We start from the raw sequence: 17,080 nt of genomic DNA, 5'->3' as shown, positions 1-17,080 counted from the left end.
AATGTCTTGGGAATAGTCTTTGTAATTATGCGCAATTTCCAAAATCTCCAAAGTTTTTTTTAATAAAACATTCAGGCCTCGTGTGTGCCGCTGCATCTTCGATCCAACGGCTCCCCGGTGCACATATTAGGTGCTCCCCGTAGCTTAATTACCCGCTACAGTGATATGAGCATCTAGGTCGTATGATCAGTGATCAGATGACACATAATTTTAGTCTAGTTATTTGGTATTGTGCATAAAACAGTAAAAATAGTCAGACACGTCTCCAAGCAAAATGGGAAATGACTTTCATAGACGTTACACGGTTAAGAAGAAAAGGACTTAAAGATCAGATGAGATAATCAACTTGTTGGATGTTGGTGATCATACAATTCAATTTATTATCTAATATAAATGTAATTTTATTTGGTAGTACCAAATATATATTTGTATATGCATTGACATCAAGGCCAGCGTGATTTTTGTCTCTTGTGTGATCATTGGCTTTTCGCCCCCCTCAAGTTCAAATCCTGGCTCCGCCCCTGCGGCTTCAGGTCGCTCTCATTGAGGCCTCGCCACGATGCTGCCATCTTCTGCCTCTAGGCCTCGCCATACCCCCGGTCGACTGACATAAGCAAAAATTCCAGTTGCCTGTGAAATAACAATTGCGCATATAAATATATCCTTATACTTACCGTGACAGTGAAGTCGGTTGTGAGCTCGTGCCTATAAACCTAACACGCAAAGTTAATTAATATAAATCTCTAAAGCCATGACAAGTGAGCTGGCTAGGATTCTAGCTCAGTTGGTACTTGGTACTCTGGAGCACCTTCGCCACCTAGCTGCAACAAGCACCCTTGTGCCTACCTACTTTCTTTGTAGGAATGCAAAGATAAAGTAAGAGGCCAAACAGTCTCAACCGGCAAAGTCATCAGTGCGTGCATGCACGCAGCAAATAATTCTTGGCTAGGAGCACGCACCATCCTCGCCGTGCTCCTCTTCCCTACGTTTTGGACGGCCGCGGTCTCCGTGCACAGCTCAACGCTGCTCCTGGCACGCTCGCACTCGCTGCCGTCGTCCAGCGCCGGCGCGGCGCTCACCGAATGGGCGGCTTCCCTCGCTGCGCAGTCCGCCGCCGACATGACACGCAGTCCGCCGCAGTCTCGGTCGCCGTCCCCGGCCGCTGCCGCCCGTCTCGTCGCCGTCCTCGGCCCCCACCGCCTGTCGTCGCCGTCCCCACCGCCCGTACGCGCCCGGCCCGCTCCATACACACATGCATACACACATACACACACACTAGTTTAACATTTTTTTACTTATTTTCTGTTTTCTAATGTTTAGATGAATTAGAACTATCTAGTTTATTTTTAGAATGTTAGAAATGTTAATGTTAGATGCCTTAGAAATGTTAATGTTTAGTTGAACTAGTTGAATTAATATATAGATTGAACTAGTTTATTTTTAGTAAATGCTTAATTAGTTGAATTAGTTGAATTAATATATAGAACTAGTTTATTTTTAGTAATGTTTAGTTGAACTAGTTGAATTAATATATAGATCGAACTAGTTTATTTTTAGTAAATGCGTAATTGAACTTTTTGAATTAATATAACTAGTTCATTTTTAGTAAATGCTTAGTTGAACTAGTTGAATTAATATAACTAGTTTATTTTTAGTAAATGTTTAGTTGAATTAGTTGAATTAATATATAGAACTAGTTTATTTTTAGTAAATGCTTAGTTGAACTAATTGAATTAATATAACTGTTTATTTTTAGTGAATGCTTAGTTTAATTAATAGAAATAGTTGAATTAATTGAATTAGTAAGTGTTTAATGTTTCGCCTAATATGAACATAGGAAATGTCGTCTGACGATGAAAAAAATTTCATTATGTGCGAATACTATGAAGACCAGCGCGCCTGTGCGACAGAAATTTCCTTGTTGATGGTAGGCGATTCAGCATCAAGCTGAATGAGACCTTCAAATTCGATACAGTAAGTCACAACGACAAGTCTGTTTTCGTAATTAAGCATGACTTATATATATGCTTCATTTGCCTGACTTAAAGTTTTTAATTTTCATTATTCTACTAGCGCATCCCCTGTCATGCAAGAACTTTTGTCTTGGATAAGATAGGTTTCAAAGATATGGAAACTATGGAGGTAAAGAGAGTTTACCTGAAAACTGAGCATGATGGTTATACTTTCAACGTCAAATTATACAATGCACACACGTACACCTATTTTGAATGCAAAACTTGGCAAGCACTATGCAAGGCTTATGCATTTGAGCCTGGTATGGTTATCACGTTTGATATTCGTCCGGAAGATGATATTGAAGGTAATAGAGACATATGGGTCGATGTGCAGACGCCTCCAGTTCTACCATTATATGAGTTCTTCTCAACTATATTTTTGTCTTTGATATTGCTTATTCAAAAATAATTGACAACTAATTTCTATTAACAGCTTATCTCCATTCAACCAAACATGTCCGGCGCTTGGTAGACAGGACCTACTACTGTCCCGGAGCTGAACTAAACTGCGAGGAGATAAGTCATTATGTTTCATGGCTTGAGGATCTTCATACTGTCAAGACAAATTTTCTTCCTGCACTTAGAAATATTAGTACTCAAAATGTGCGACCAATAGTGATGGTATTGAACTACGGTCACATCTCTTTAGGAATGATGGTAAGATTTTTACTATTTGTCCTCAGTGCATCTTTTGCATACATAATTTTTCTGCTAAACTATCATTTCTAAGTATATTAATTAAGTACTATACGATGTTCTTCAACAGGGACTCCCGATGACAGTTGTGCCTCAGGGGATCGAGACTAAAGGTCGCATGTCAATTGTTAGCTTACGACCAAGATATCCTGCATTGCACATTAATGCATTCAGGATATCTAAAAGTGATGAATGCTTAATAGTGAAAGATTGGAGGAAAATTGTTAACGATCGCAGAGAAGTACTAGGGGGCAGCAATGAGAAGCGCAGCCCACGATTAGGAGACAGGTTCATCGGCATGCTCCAGTTTGATGAATCGGGAGAGTTATACATGTTCTATGCTATTTTACCAGAGAGAGAGTAGCTAGCAGGAGTGACTTAGCTAGTTCATGCTGCTCTTAGTACTTGTCCTTTCATGTCCGTGTTCTTCGTTCTGAACTTAAGTGATTTGCTTTTGTGGTGTTATATATGAACGTTTATAATATCATGACAATCATGTTGAACTCGATGATATTTTTGCTTCTGGTACAAGTGAATGTTTCTTCTTTAAGCTAGTAGTGCTGGCGGTGATTAGATATATAGCTAGCGGTAATGCATGACTATGATGATTAATCATTTAATGAAAGAAACCGCAGATTAGTTTCAGCTGGATGGATCCTACCTAAGTGATCAAGTATATGTCATATCCGTATATATTAGTTGATCAAGTAAAATTAATATGGATATGGCATATACTTGATCACTTAGCTAGCTATCCAATGCATCCAGTCGAAACTAATCTGCGGTACTTTCACCTAATGATTTAACAACTCATTTATAATGTAAAACAATCAGTAAATTAAATTGAAAACACAAAATTAAAGAAAAAATAAAAAAACATCCAAACATTTAGTACCGGTTGGTGTTACCAACCGGTACTAATGCCCTACACGCAAACGGGCCTGTCTCGTGCCACGTGGTGGCACTTTAGCGCCGGTTCGTGACGAATCGGTACTAAAGGGGGGACCTTTAGTCCCCACTCTTTAGTGCCGGTTGGCGAACCGGCACTAAAGGCCTTCACGAACCAGCACTAAAGGCCGGTTCTGCACTAGTGTGTGACCCCGTATGGCAGCACTCGAAATAGGAAGTGTCCTTGGTGGGTAGTGAAGGCCGTCTTCTCCTCATCTTCTTCCACAAGACGGATCTGATGGTATCCTGCGCGCAAGTCCAACTTGGAGAACTAGTGCGAGCCTGCCAGCTCATCCAGCAACTCGTCGATGATAGGAAGGGGAAAGCACTTCTTCACGGTGATTGCATTCAGGTGATGAAAGTTGACAAAAAAGCGCCACGTTTGATCCTTCTTCTTCACAAGTAGAACTGGGGAGGAGAATGGGCTCACACTTGGAACAATCAACCCTTGCTTCAGCATTTCCGCGACTTGCTTTTCAATTTCAGACTTCTGCTCTGGTGTGTATCGATAGGGCCTGCTATTAACTGGCTTGGTCCCTTCCAACAACTAAATTTTGTGATCCCACACTCTATGTTTGGGTAGAGTGGTAGGTTCAGCGAACACTTGCTGAAACTCCTCGAGGATTGCCGCCACTGCTAGGTGTTGTTCCCCTGGCTCCTGGCTGCTCTCGGCGTCTGTCACACTGCACAAAAGAACGACATGTGCCACTGCATGTTGCTCCTCTAATTCCTGCAACTGAACAGCAAAAATCTGTTCGACTGGTTGTAACCGATGCTGTACACTGACAAGCTCAACCCATTGATCATGATGCTGAAACTGCAACCGCTTCTGCTCCCAGTCGATCCACATTGGTCCACAGCGCTGTAGCCAGTCCATGCCAACAACAACATCATAACAGCCCAACGACAGCACCCAGAGATCAGTTTCAAACACTTGCCCTTGCGTCGTCCACGAGCACCGAGGGATCATGTTGTCACATTGAAGAATTCCTCCATCAGCAATCTTAACAGACGAACAGTTGGTCTTCTGCACCCGATGAGGCATTGCAGTAGCCACTGCTTCACTCACAAAACTATGCGAACTGCCCGAATCCACCAATACCAAGACCTCCTTAGACTCAATCATCCCCACCAATCGGACTGTGTGTGGTGTAGTCTGCCCTGTAGTGGCTAGTTTGGAAATGGACATGAGTACTTCGTCATCCGACTCTGCTTCTGGTTGCTCTTGATAATGTTGGTCAGCTTGGAGGAGTTCCAGTAGTTCTTTCACCACATGTAACCTGGCTCTGATACCAGATGTAACGTGCCCTGCTCGCGTGGATCTGATAGCGAAGGGAGGAAGGAGGAGAGGGTATCTGTTGCTTAGAAGGGAAGGAAGGAGTCCTGGAGATCAGCTTCAATACAAGCCGAGTACAATTTCATAACCACTCCCACACACACGCTAGACTATATGTAGCGGTCGCCAGCTGGCACTCGCTGGCCAATCGCCGTGCATCACCTCGTCACACCCTGTCCACCTGGCTGTCGACCAGGTCAATGGTCACTTGACTTGGCCCTGCCTGGTTCCGGGTCCCATCGTCTGGTAGCTTCAGGATGGCCTTGACACACTGCCGACCAGATCGTTGCGGTGAAGACCGATGGATCCGGTCGATGTCGATCGCGTGCTGATGAATGTGCTGCACTACACGTACTGGTGCTCTCTGCCATGGCCGAACACGGCGCATGCAGCAGGCAGCTGGCTAGGTAGAGCACACCATCTGGCTCGGTCTCGTTCGGTGGCGGCACTAGTCCCCGCCTCCCGCAAACCCACACTTTCCCCTCTTCCCTCCAAGAATTCACGATGGTGCCGGCCAGCAAATCGGGTGTTGAGCTGGGCTATGACTGTCATCGTCATGTTTCATCCCAACAACCAACATACGCCACGGAGTACAGTCTGCGTGCATTCTCATCATCAAGCTTCAAGCACCGACCAACGCTGCTTACCCAGAAACATGCATGGATGGATGTCAGTGCCTAGCTCTAGCTGTAAGGTGTATGCCACCCACGTGGTCTGCAGGCTCTGACCTCCGGATGGATTTATTAGTTCTCACTTCTCACCATATTTTTGTCAAAATTTGGCCACATATTTGACTAGAAATATTAATGTATGTCATCGAAAGTTATATTATTGGATTCGTACTTGAATGTAGTTTTCAATAATACTGTTTTTGCAACGCATAGCTTAAATTTTATACTTTAAAATTATGATCAAAATATGACCCAAAATACATTTGTAATCAAAGTCAGCCTCCTTGTGTTTTTCCTTTTTTCGACATCTCATCACCTCTTCATTCATTTGAATCAAAGTTACGGAAACAGAAAAAAATAGTAGGTGGTGCATCATCCATCCAAGAACTTTACATTGATGAATCCTAATACCTAAGAGAGACACCCCACCAATGTATTTACCTCAAGACACAAGCATATGCCACATCATCATATAACTATGGATGGTATAATACCCACATCGACATGCAACCATGCACGGAAAAAAAAACCACCACCACATACAACCATGCATTAAAAAATATTAGTTATATCTAGTAAATAGTTTACAACAATACATAATAAAATATACAAAGTTGTATGTATTTTTAATTTTGTTTGGCGTTATCAATACCCTGATATTTACCACATAACCAAATCACATTAAAATCGATTGCAACTGCCCGATGTGCGCATTTTTTTGCTTGCTTGACTTTGTGTGTCGGCCTTCTTCTAGCCATCATCCGTCGGCATGGGCATAAGTGGTGGGGCATCCTGTGGAGCGAGCGGTGGTGGATGCTCAGTGGAGGTGCGTTCGACTTGGCCACCAGGCTTTGCGTGCCAGGATACTGATGCTCCCCTCCCACATGATGGTCCATCTCTGCTTGATATCCCTCGTGTTTCGGTGATGGTCAAGGTATCCCCCCCACATCGCGCAGTTGTTAATTAGCATGCTCATTGTTTGCATTGGCAGATGTACCGTCTCAACAAGTACTCCGGTGTGTAGAGTTCACCTTGATCCACGATTCTGATGCCGGTCAGGATATTGCAGTCAGATTTCTTCGAGAAGTTGGTGGTAGCAGCATAGGAGACTTCGTCTTTGGTGGAGCTCTTCGAGTATCAAGTCTTGAGTTCCGGGGTGAAAGCCCTAGGTTTGGCCATCTCCGATCGTTCTTGGCAGCGACGATTAACTTTCCTTTGTTAAAAGCTTTCTCTAGAGCTTACTCAATATTTCTGTTCTGGGTGAAAATACGCGGTCTACCCTATATAGCTGGATCTGCGATGATGTTCATGCACTATTTCCTTGCTGAAGGCATCAATGTCGGGGAACCTTCTCGTCGTCCACGTGTTACCAATGATGTTGGTAGTAGTTGATACACTGCTGGGGCGGGTCGTTCGTCTCACCCGTGATCCCTAAGGGTCCTCTCTTTTTTTTCTTCCTTGGTTGTGTGCATCTTAATAGTGTTGAAGTGAGGTTTGTACTTATTGTATTTTGTACTGATATAGTGCAACATTATAAGTGTACCCAATGCCACCGCCCCTCCCTTGACCGTGACCTATTGCCATGCTGTCACCACCCCGGCCACCGGCCCTTTAATTGCCCCACCTCCTGTTCTTCTACCGCGCCAACACCCCTCCTCCCTCCTCCACCCGTCCACCCATCCCGAACCCTCAACTTCTGACTCCCTTCCACCTGCGACGTCAGTGTCATGTCATCGCCGGCTTCAGGTCGCTCTGATTGAAGCCTCGCCACGATGCTGCCATCTTCAGCCTCTAGGCCTCGCCATACTCCCGGTCGACTGACATAAGCAAAAATTCCAGTTGCCTGTGAAATAACAATTGCGCATATAAATATATCCTTATACTTACCATGACGGTGAAGTCGGTTGTGAGCTTGTGCCTATAAACCTAACTGGCAAAGTTAATTAATATAAATCTCTAAAGCCATGACAAATGAGAAGGCTAGGATTCTAGCTCAGTTGGTACTTGGTACAAAGTACACTGGAGCGCGCCTTGGCCACCTAGCTGCAGCAAGCACCCTTGTGCCTACCTACTTTCTTTGTAGGAATGCAAAGATAAAGTAATCGGGCAAAGTCATCAGTGCATGCATGGCAACGGTAAATAATTCTTGGCCTATATATACACCTCGACGCTTCCATTCCATGTACACCCGGCCAGCCACCTTCGGGTCTCATTTCTCGCTATCCTTCATTTCTTGCTAGGAACTGAGCTAGGACTATCCACCATCCTCGCCGTGCTCCTCTTCCCTACGTTTTGGACGGCCGCGGTCTCCGTGCGTAGCTCGACGCTGCTCCTGGCACGCTCGCACTCGCTGCCGTCGCCCAGCGCCGGCGCGCCGCTCACCGAATGGGCGGCTTCCCTCGCCGCGCAGTCCGCCGCAGACGCTGCTGGTCGCCATCGACCCCAGCAACGACGCCGCCTGGATCCCGTGCAGCGCCTGCGTCGGCTGCGCGCCCAAGTCGTCCCCGTCCTTCGCCCCGACGGACTCGTCCGTACCGGCCCGTGCTGTGTAGCTCGCCGCAGTGCGCGCAGGTGCCGGGCGCCGCGTCCTGCCCTGGCGGCCCCGGCGCGTCGTGCGCGTTCAACCTGTCGTATGGCTCGTCCACGTTCCAGGCCGTTCTCGGGCAGGACGTGCTCGCCCTTGAGGGCCGCCGCGCCGCGTCGTCCTACACGTTCGGGTGCCTCCGCGTGGTCACCGGCTGGTCCGTGCCGCCGCAGGGACTCCTCGGCTTTGGGCGCCGGCCGCTCTCCTTCCTGTCGCAGACCAAGGACACGTACGGCTCCGTCTTCTCCTACTGCCTCCGTAGCTACAAGTCCTCCAACTTCTCCGGGACGCTAAGGCTCGGCCCCGCTGGGCAGCCGAAGCGGATCAAGACGACGCCACTGCTCTACAACCCCCACCGCCCAACCCTCTATTACGTCGACATGGTCGGCATCCGCGTGGGCGGCAGGGCCGTGGCCGTGCCGGCGTCGGCGCTCGCGTCGTTCGACAAGGCCACAGGCACCGGCGGCACGATCGTGGACGCGGGCACCATGTTCACGCGGCTCTCGCGCCCCGTGTACGCGGCCGTGCGCGACGCGTTCCGGCGCAGGGCACGGGCGCCCGTGTCGGCGCCTCTGGGCGGGTTCGACACGTGCTACAACGTGACCGGCGGTGGCGTGGCAATTTGAGATTTGTTTTGCTTATGGCACTAAGAAATGTTGTGTCTCCGGATTCAAAATTTGCTCACAAAGTTGTGAAGTTGTACGTTTCTTCTCGGAGCTGTAGCCTACGACCAACGCGAGCAGGGAACTTTTCCGAGTTCGTCTGCCGAAGAAACCTCTCCATTTTACTTCCGCTTATAATACACATCACTTAAAACTTTCCTTAGTATAAGCACTAATTTCGAAATTTGAACCAACTGCCCGTCTAGCTCAGTTGGTAGAGCGCAAGGCTCTTAACCTTGTGGTCTTGGGTTCGAGCCCCAAGGTGGGCGTCCAATTTTTGTTTAAGTCGCTTTTAGCTATTTGATTGATCAAACAAACTGCAATATTTCATATTCCTTTACCTAACTAGGTGGAATAAATACAAACCACAAAATATTTGTTATAAAAAAAGTGATCTCTCTACACCTTTGGCATCTTAATCAAACCACAAATTTTTTTTCTTTTTAATATGCAAACGCACACACACATACATACATACATACATACACTCATGTGATCACCTTCGAGAGACTGAGTCGGTACATATCCTTGAGATTGACGAAATCGCCTCAGATGCCTTCAGCATAGTCGACGAGAACGTCTCCTTCAACTGAACGCACGTCCCTAAAAGGATTGGAATAAGTGCAGGAAAATGTGAGCACCGAAAGCCCGGAATAAATGCAGGAAAATGCGAGCACTAAAAGGCCTGGTATAGAGGATGGAAATGGTAGCACAAGTGTCAAGTCTACGACTTGAACCCAGATGGGCTGAGGATACTACAAATATCCCTGATAAAGGAGAGATATCTATAAGCACCTTTTCACATCTCCATTTTCTCCAAAATTTTATGCATTGAAAGTTACATAACACATATTTTGCACGAGGTGGACTACCTAGAAAGATATGAGTCGAATACCATGAGAACTTAACGTCGTTGAACATTTGCACACACTTTGGCTGAAGATAAGAGGTTGAACCGACACCCTTTACTTATTGTACCTTCATTGGCAACCACTGCCAAGATCCGATGCTTTTTCCTTATTGTACTGTCATTCTCAAGCATTGCCAAGATAAACAGATGTTTCGGAAGATAAACACACGATAGGGTTTCTTAGTCAAGATTAACATACTAGACCTTGCCAAGAGAATTTTCTTCCTAATAGTAGATGTCATTACACTAGTAGAAAAAAGGCCTAATGTTCAGCCCTTTAGTCCCGGTTTGTAAATGAACCGGCACTAATGTGACCATTAGTCCCGGTTCGAACGGCTATGCATCAGTGTCGGTTCATTTCTGACCTATAGTCCCGGTTTGTATCACAAACTGAGACTAAAGGGGTGGTGGCAGGCTGGCGTCAGGCTGGGGCCCCACAAGCCCCTTTAGTCCCGGTTTATGACACAAACCGGGACTAAAGGGCCAACCTATAGTCCCGGTTTGTATCACAAACCGGGACTAAAGGAGTCTAACCTTTAGTCAGGGTTGGAAACACAAACCGGGACTATAGGGCAATTTTTAAACTCTACCCCCCGTATCGTCTTTTCTGTTTAAAAAAACAAAAGAAATGATAAAAACTGAAAAAACTAAAATCCAAATCAACACGAAAATCCGCATCCGGTTTCGGCAGCCGTAGGCCTGTTTGCTAGAATTCTCAAATTCTGGAAGGAAAAAAGATATGCTCAAATTTCAGTTTTTTTGAATTTTTTGTCAAACTATGGTCAAACTACTTACTCAAGAAATATTAGTGCTAATAAATAATTATTTTAGTTTTTTTGAATTTTGGTCAAATTGTGGTCAAACTATGGTCAAACTAGTTATTCAAGAAATATTAGTGTTACTAAATAATAATTATTATTTAGAATAATAGTTTCAAACTCAAACGGTGAAACGTGTGACTTCATGCTCCAGCTAAACTCCTGAGGGTTAATAGGATTGACAGCTTACTATTGTCAGAAAAACAACAAGTGTAGACTTGGAAACTAGGGGGAATAGAACTCGGAAGTTAAGCGTGCTCAGACTGGAGTAGTGAGAGGATGGGTGATCGGCCGGGAAGTTAGACAATTTGGAATTATGAGGGGTGGTTAGAGCAATGATGAGGGGTGATTAGAGACTAAATCATAAAAAAATAGAAATTTGAAAAAAAGAAAAAAAATCAAAATCTTTTTTCAAAAATATTCAAAAAAAATCCTTTAGTCCCGGTTGGTGTTACCATGTGGGACTAAAGGTCCCCCAGACCACCCCGCGGGCTCGTGCCATGTGGTGGGCCTTCGGCCCCAGTTCGTGTTGAACCGGGACTAAAAGGGGAGGGGGTACCTTTAGTCCCCACCCTTTAGTGTCGGTTACAGAACCGGGAATAAAGGTCCTTACGAACCGGTACTAAAGGTCATTTTTCTACGAGTGTTACCATCGAGAATTCAATTTGATTACAATCGCTTCTCACAAAGGTTGCACCATTAGAGCATCTCCACTCCCCCCCCCCCCAACCGGCCCTCTATAGCGCCTTTTTTAGCGCCGACGGCGAAATATCGGACCAGTCGCGACCCAGGTCCTTGTTTTTCGCCGATTTGGGCCGAAATAGCAGCCGGAGAACCCGAGCCAAACCCAGCCCCACCAAGGGCACCTTGGGCGAAGGCACCGGCCGAAGCGAAAAGGCGCGTGGTCCGCTCTGTCGGTGATAGACAGGCCTTTTCTAGTCGTTTCCCCCCTTTCCCTCCATTTTCTCATTACTTCCCCCCATCTGCCCCGCCACTCCCGCCATTCTTCTCCCACTCAACCGGCAGCCGACCGTCATCCCACCATGCCGCCGAAGAAGTATTCGGCCCCTCGCTCCGTTCCGCTGCCGATTCCACCCAGCCAGAGCAGAGGAAGCCGAGGGCGCCGATGCCAAAACCATCGGCCATGTCCAACGTGGAGTGGAGGGCGGAGGTTCAGCGCCGAGAGGCTGTCACCACCGACCGGCGGAATAGGCTCAACGCCAGGCCAGGCACGCGGTCGCGTCGGCAGTAGTGGCGGCGGCGACGAAGCAGGCAGAGGCGGCTCGCGCGGGGATGATGAATCCGCCCGGTAGCCACTTCCCGCAAGCTGCATGGAGCCAACAGAGCGTCGTGTCGCCGGCCAACTTCTCGCTTCCGTCGCCGCCCTGGGGGTGCGCACCCTCGCCTGGCTACTCCAACGGCGACGCACATGGTGGGTTCAACCCGAACATCACCTTCCCACATGGCGCGCCACTACGTGCCTGACACTCCGGTCTGAACCCCGACCAGCTCACTCCCTCGGCCGCGTTCGCCCGCGTTCAGTACCACTCGTACAACTACTCGCCCTGGCGTACATAGCCTCGCCGACGCCGCCTCTACGTCGTGGCCTACCCTTCTCACAAGCCTCGGGGCATATTTCGGCAACCCCGACGCGACCGACGCTGACATGGAGGTGATTATCACGAGCGGCTGTCGGTGCCGCCTCCTACCCCGGGTTCCACATGCAAGACGACAGAATGGACACAACTGTTGACATGGAGGACGAGCTCGACGATGCCGAGGAGGAGGAGGAAAGGGAAAAAGAAGAAGCGGGGGGCAATGCCAGGACGGGTGAGCTGCGCATCAAGTGGACGTCCAAAGAAGACGAGTGCCTCGCTGAAGCATGGAAGCCTGTCAGCATGGACCCGGTCACCAGCGCGAACCAGAACGCCGACAAGTACTAGACGCGCATCAAGTCGGTGTTCGACGAGCGCAAACTTGTCGACCCCTACTTCACCATCATCCACATGCCGCGCGACGCAAAGGCCATGTTGAACCATTGGGAGATCATCTAGACGGCCTGCATCAAATGGCATGGGATCGTCGAGGAGATCGCGGCTTGTCCAGCAAGCGGCACCAACATCGAGGGTCAGGTATGTCTAGCCGCCGGCTCACTTCATTTCGCCGTGTACGTCGTCGACAGTCGTTCTTCAGCTGCGCAGATGGTTCGTATTTTCACCATGTATCTCTAGGACAATAGCGATCAAGAGTTCAAGTTTTCTCGGATCAAGTCACGCGAGAAGTGGAGGGATGTCTCGCTCACCCTCGCCAAGGTCCAGGAAACATTTAAGCCAGACGCGCCGGCCCTCGGGGCGGCGAATGGGCGCCCTGACGGCAACAAAAGAGCTAAGACGACGAAGGGCGCCGCCTAGCTGCCGAGCGGCTGCAATCGTCGATCGAGTAGTGCATCGCCGACGCCAAGAACCACGCTGCCAAGAGGGAAGAGAAATCTGATTCGCGGTGGTCAGCGTTGATGACGAAGCAGGACGTGAAGCTCGACCTACTCCGGACGAACGTGAACCAGATGCCTTCAACCACCGTGCCTACGCTCACGCCGACCCCAACGCCGACACCCAGCCCAAGCGATGAAGCCATGCCGACGCCACCGACGTCGAGCATAGAAGCCACGCCGACACCGACCAGCCCGAGCACAGAAGCCACGCCGACCGCAACCAGTACCACGCCGGAGGGGCCCGTCGTTTGATGCATTTCTACGTGCCCTTCCTTTTGAAAGCTGAACTTTTGTGTATGTTTTGATTGCCGAACTGGGGCATGTTGATCGCCGATGATTGCTGAACTTGTGGCGTTTTTTGACAGCGGAAAAGACAAAGTTTGAATTTATGTGCGTCTTGGGGCCGAAACCTGGGGGCGCGTCTGGGAACTGGATCGTCCCTAGGGCGAAAATGACATCAGCGCGTAGGCCAAAACGCTGGGTGCGCTGGGGGCTGAATGTGTGGAGATGCTCTTATCCCTGAAGCACTGAAGCCCAAGCATAAAACACACATTGCAACACGTGGAGGGGCATTACCGCAAATTTGGCTCACTAAACACGCGGAGGTTAAAGAAGAAGCAAATAGAAACATAAATTTCAGAGAAAATATGGCGTGGTGACGTGCGTGCCTACGTCTAATCCTCAATCATATTCAAGCTACTCCAGTCTATTCTTTTTTTTGCGGGTGGTTCCAATCCATTCTGGACCTCTCCACCATTTCACTCTCATTTATATTTCAATCCTTGTTATTGGTATTATTTAATACTACATAATGTTCTTGTATGCCCGATACCTGGTACAAGCAGTTATTTCAAATATTTCTAAATAGTTTGTATTTTTTTTTTTGCACGAAGCATAGTTATGGTTTCAATTATAATTTGCACCCTTATTTTTTTTTGGGAGAAGTACCCTTGCGTATGGATAACTTGACGTTGTGGATATAAGTGTATCTTTTATGTCACTTTATCTTTCAATTGTATTGTTTTAACACATGATTCTTTAGTTGTGAATAACACATACTCCCTCCGTAAAGAAATATATAGTGATCTAAACGATCTTATATTTCTTTGCGAAGGGATTTAACATACTACTAGTAGTAGTAGGTTTGTATTATGCCATGGGAATTGGTGATTTGTTTTGCTCATGGCACTAACTAAGAAATGTTGAGTTTTCAGATTCAAAAATTTATCATTAAGTTCTCAAGTTCTACGTTTGTTTTAGGAGCTCCAACCTATGATCAATGCGACTATCAGGGGGGAACTTTTCAGTGTTTGTCTACTCAATTTTTTCCCGTTTTAAACTTTTGTGTATACTTCACATTGCTCAATATTTCCTAAAGTATAATCTCAAAATTTTGAAATTAGGGCAGATTGCCCGTCTAGCTCAGTTGGTAGAGCACAAGGCTCTTACATTCTGGTGTTGGGTTCGAGCCCCAAGGTGGGCAGCATATTTTTTTAGTTTAACTTGATTTTAGTAGAATTTGTCTAGAGTTATGCCACTACCATTGAGATGTCAATGAGATTCCCATCTCCTCTCAAAAAAGGTTGCAAACCTAATCCTCAAAGCACCGAAAACCAAACATAAAACACCCATTGCAGCTAGTGGCGGATCCGGAATTCAATTTTGGGTTTTAGTTTTTTTCACCTTAACAAAGAAACCAACTGGTTCACGACAATACAAAGAAATATACAAATTGTTAACAATAGAAACAATATCTCAAAAGGTTGAGAAAATTACGGATAGAGAAGAAAATAGCAACATGACCTTCGGAAAGTCTATTCTGAGCTCGAGCTCAGATGGACTCTATATCTCAGCCATGAGCTGGCGCCAAGATTCGCACCACCCCTATTATTTTACTATGTATTTGGAGATGTATGGACGCCTTTTTCCAATAACCTGACCCACTTTACTGCCGCATTTAATGTGACGGCCGTCATCCTCGCAGCGGCGGATCAGATGTGCCATCACGTTGTGGGCCACGGCTGAGACGTTAACCACCAGACGGCGGGCGTCCAACCGCACCCTATTTTTTGCACGGCTATTCGATGTTGACTCTTCTTGCCTTGCCGCACCAGGAAGTGTCAGGCCTTCCGGGTTCGTACCCTATACATCTATTTTAATCTCCATACCCCTGCTGCTTTCAGCCATGGAAAATCATAGCTGCAGTCTTTAGATTCAGATTAACGCATGCTCCTAAAAGATTCAGACTAATGCATACTCCTAAAAGATTCAGACTAATGCATGCTCCTAAAAGATTCAAACTAGAAGGATAGATTCAAAGATGCATACTCCTCAGCATACGCCGGCAGACGAGCATATGCTGAGTTGATGAAGTCGTGTGGCAGCCCATTTTTAGAAGGATAGATTCAAAGATTCAGACTAGTGCATACTCCTAAAAGATTCAGACTAATGCATGCTCCTAAAAATGGATAGATACAAAGATTCAAAGATTCAGACTAATGCATACTCCTAAAAATGGATAGATTCAAAGATTCAGACTAATGCATACTCCTAAACACGAGGCAATATTTTTAATGTATGCAGACTAATGTAGATGTTTAGATGGACAGGTTCCTAGTTTTTAAAACAATACTGCCTCGAGATTCATAGCCTCATAGTTTCGGTGTCATGCCAGATGCATACATTTTTAGTTTTTCTTTTCAATTCAAGGCTGGGTGTAGATGCATACATTCATAGATTCATAAACCAAAAGACTAAGTCTTCCAAATCTATGTTGTTTCTAGTTTCATAGATTCAGTCTTTCAAAGCAGCAGCATTTGTACTGAAGTTCAGGATCCATTTTAGCTTACTACGTATTTGCAAACAGATAATGAGGCAGCCACTCATGGTAAATGCATAATATAACCAGTCTTTTGCAAACTCATGGCAAATGCATAATATAACCAGTCTTTTGCAAACTCATGGTAAATGCATAATATAACTAAGCAGATAATGAGACAGCCACTCCGGTCTTCTTCAGAACAGCACTTCCTCGATCATGAAGCTTGGGTGCTCACCCTTGTTCCCCTTCATAGATATCACCCCGTATGCAATCTATTTCTTAAGATAATCCAGCTTGTACTGCAATACAGTTCAATTCCAGGAGTTAGCACCTATAAAACACAATCAACTTTTTACAACATCACTCGATTTGTTCTCCAACTATATACTCACCATTGTAGTACCTCCAGTAGTGCGCGAGATAGACCCAGGTGTCCTCGCTGCAAAGCATGACGAACTAGAGATGAAGTATCCGCAACAACTTATGTTCCTGCTATATTGAGTTAACAGAATACTCACATCTCACATGGTTCATTCATGTTGTAGGCATATGTCACGCTCCAGTCGTCATCTGGACAATACCAGACAGCAAAATGCGCGCGGATGTACCTCCAAAGTCCTCTCAGCACCAGGTTTGCATTCAACTCATGCTTCGCCCTCATCTCATCATCGTGAATGCTTGTCTCTGCCGGGTCCTTAACAAGAAGATTCCTTTCCTCAATGTCCACAATATAAAAAGAAAAGCCTTCCATCATTGGTATAGGTAGAAAACGCTACACAATTCAGCAAAAACATTCATTTAGAGTAAATACATTTTTGTCTAATCCCATAATCAAATCTTCTGAACTATTGCTGACGTACCTTCTCTGGCAAAGCAGGCCCATGTGTCTGAATTGGCCGCACACACACTTGGATTCATTGCCTCCGTCGAGCATAGTAAGCATGTACGCTCCATTTTTCTCTTTTCTTTGCTTCACTATGTATTGCAATGCATGTCTTGAGTTTCTCAACCTCTTCAACCTGATAAGCTCTCCACTCATACAATATATGTCCAAACTGTTCAACATGGCCCTTGTATATATCTTGCTAGCATGCCTCTCGACTGCAAGGTTTGCCCTCACGAGCCCCC

The 17,080-nt window shown here is 46.3% G+C and overlaps 1 protein-coding gene, 1 non-coding gene and 1 pseudogene across 2 annotated transcripts; 2 read left to right on the top strand and 1 right to left on the bottom strand.

Annotated features, from left to right (window-relative positions):
* Positions 1-921: 921 nt before the first annotated feature.
* LOC119280164 lies at positions 922-8,876 on the top strand (annotated as a pseudogene).
* Positions 8,877-9,108: 232 nt separating this feature from the next.
* TRNAK-CUU lies at positions 9,109-9,181 on the top strand. Its single transcript has one exon. It is a non-coding gene; the product is annotated as a tRNA-Lys (tRNA).
* Positions 9,182-15,964: 6,783 nt separating this feature from the next.
* On the bottom strand, positions 15,965-17,068 carry LOC119282466. The gene is made up of 4 exons (XM_037562692.1): positions 16,813-17,068; positions 16,471-16,724; positions 16,345-16,391; positions 15,965-16,251 (listed from the first exon to the last, which is right to left on the bottom strand). The coding sequence occupies exons 2-4, from the start codon at positions 16,704-16,706 to the stop codon at positions 16,232-16,234; spliced, it is 303 nt and encodes a 100-aa protein (XP_037418589.1). The 5' UTR covers positions 16,707-16,724; positions 16,813-17,068; the 3' UTR covers positions 15,965-16,231.
* Between the last annotated feature and the right edge of the window lie 12 nt (positions 17,069-17,080).

Source organism: Triticum dicoccoides, chromosome 3B (genome assembly GCF_002162155.2).
Source record: "Triticum dicoccoides isolate Atlit2015 ecotype Zavitan chromosome 3B, WEW_v2.0, whole genome shotgun sequence".
NCBI classification, from domain to species: Eukaryota; Viridiplantae; Streptophyta; class Magnoliopsida; order Poales; family Poaceae; genus Triticum; species Triticum dicoccoides.
Note: the sequence above shows the minus strand (reverse complement) of the source record. Positions and strands in the feature narration are given on the sequence as shown.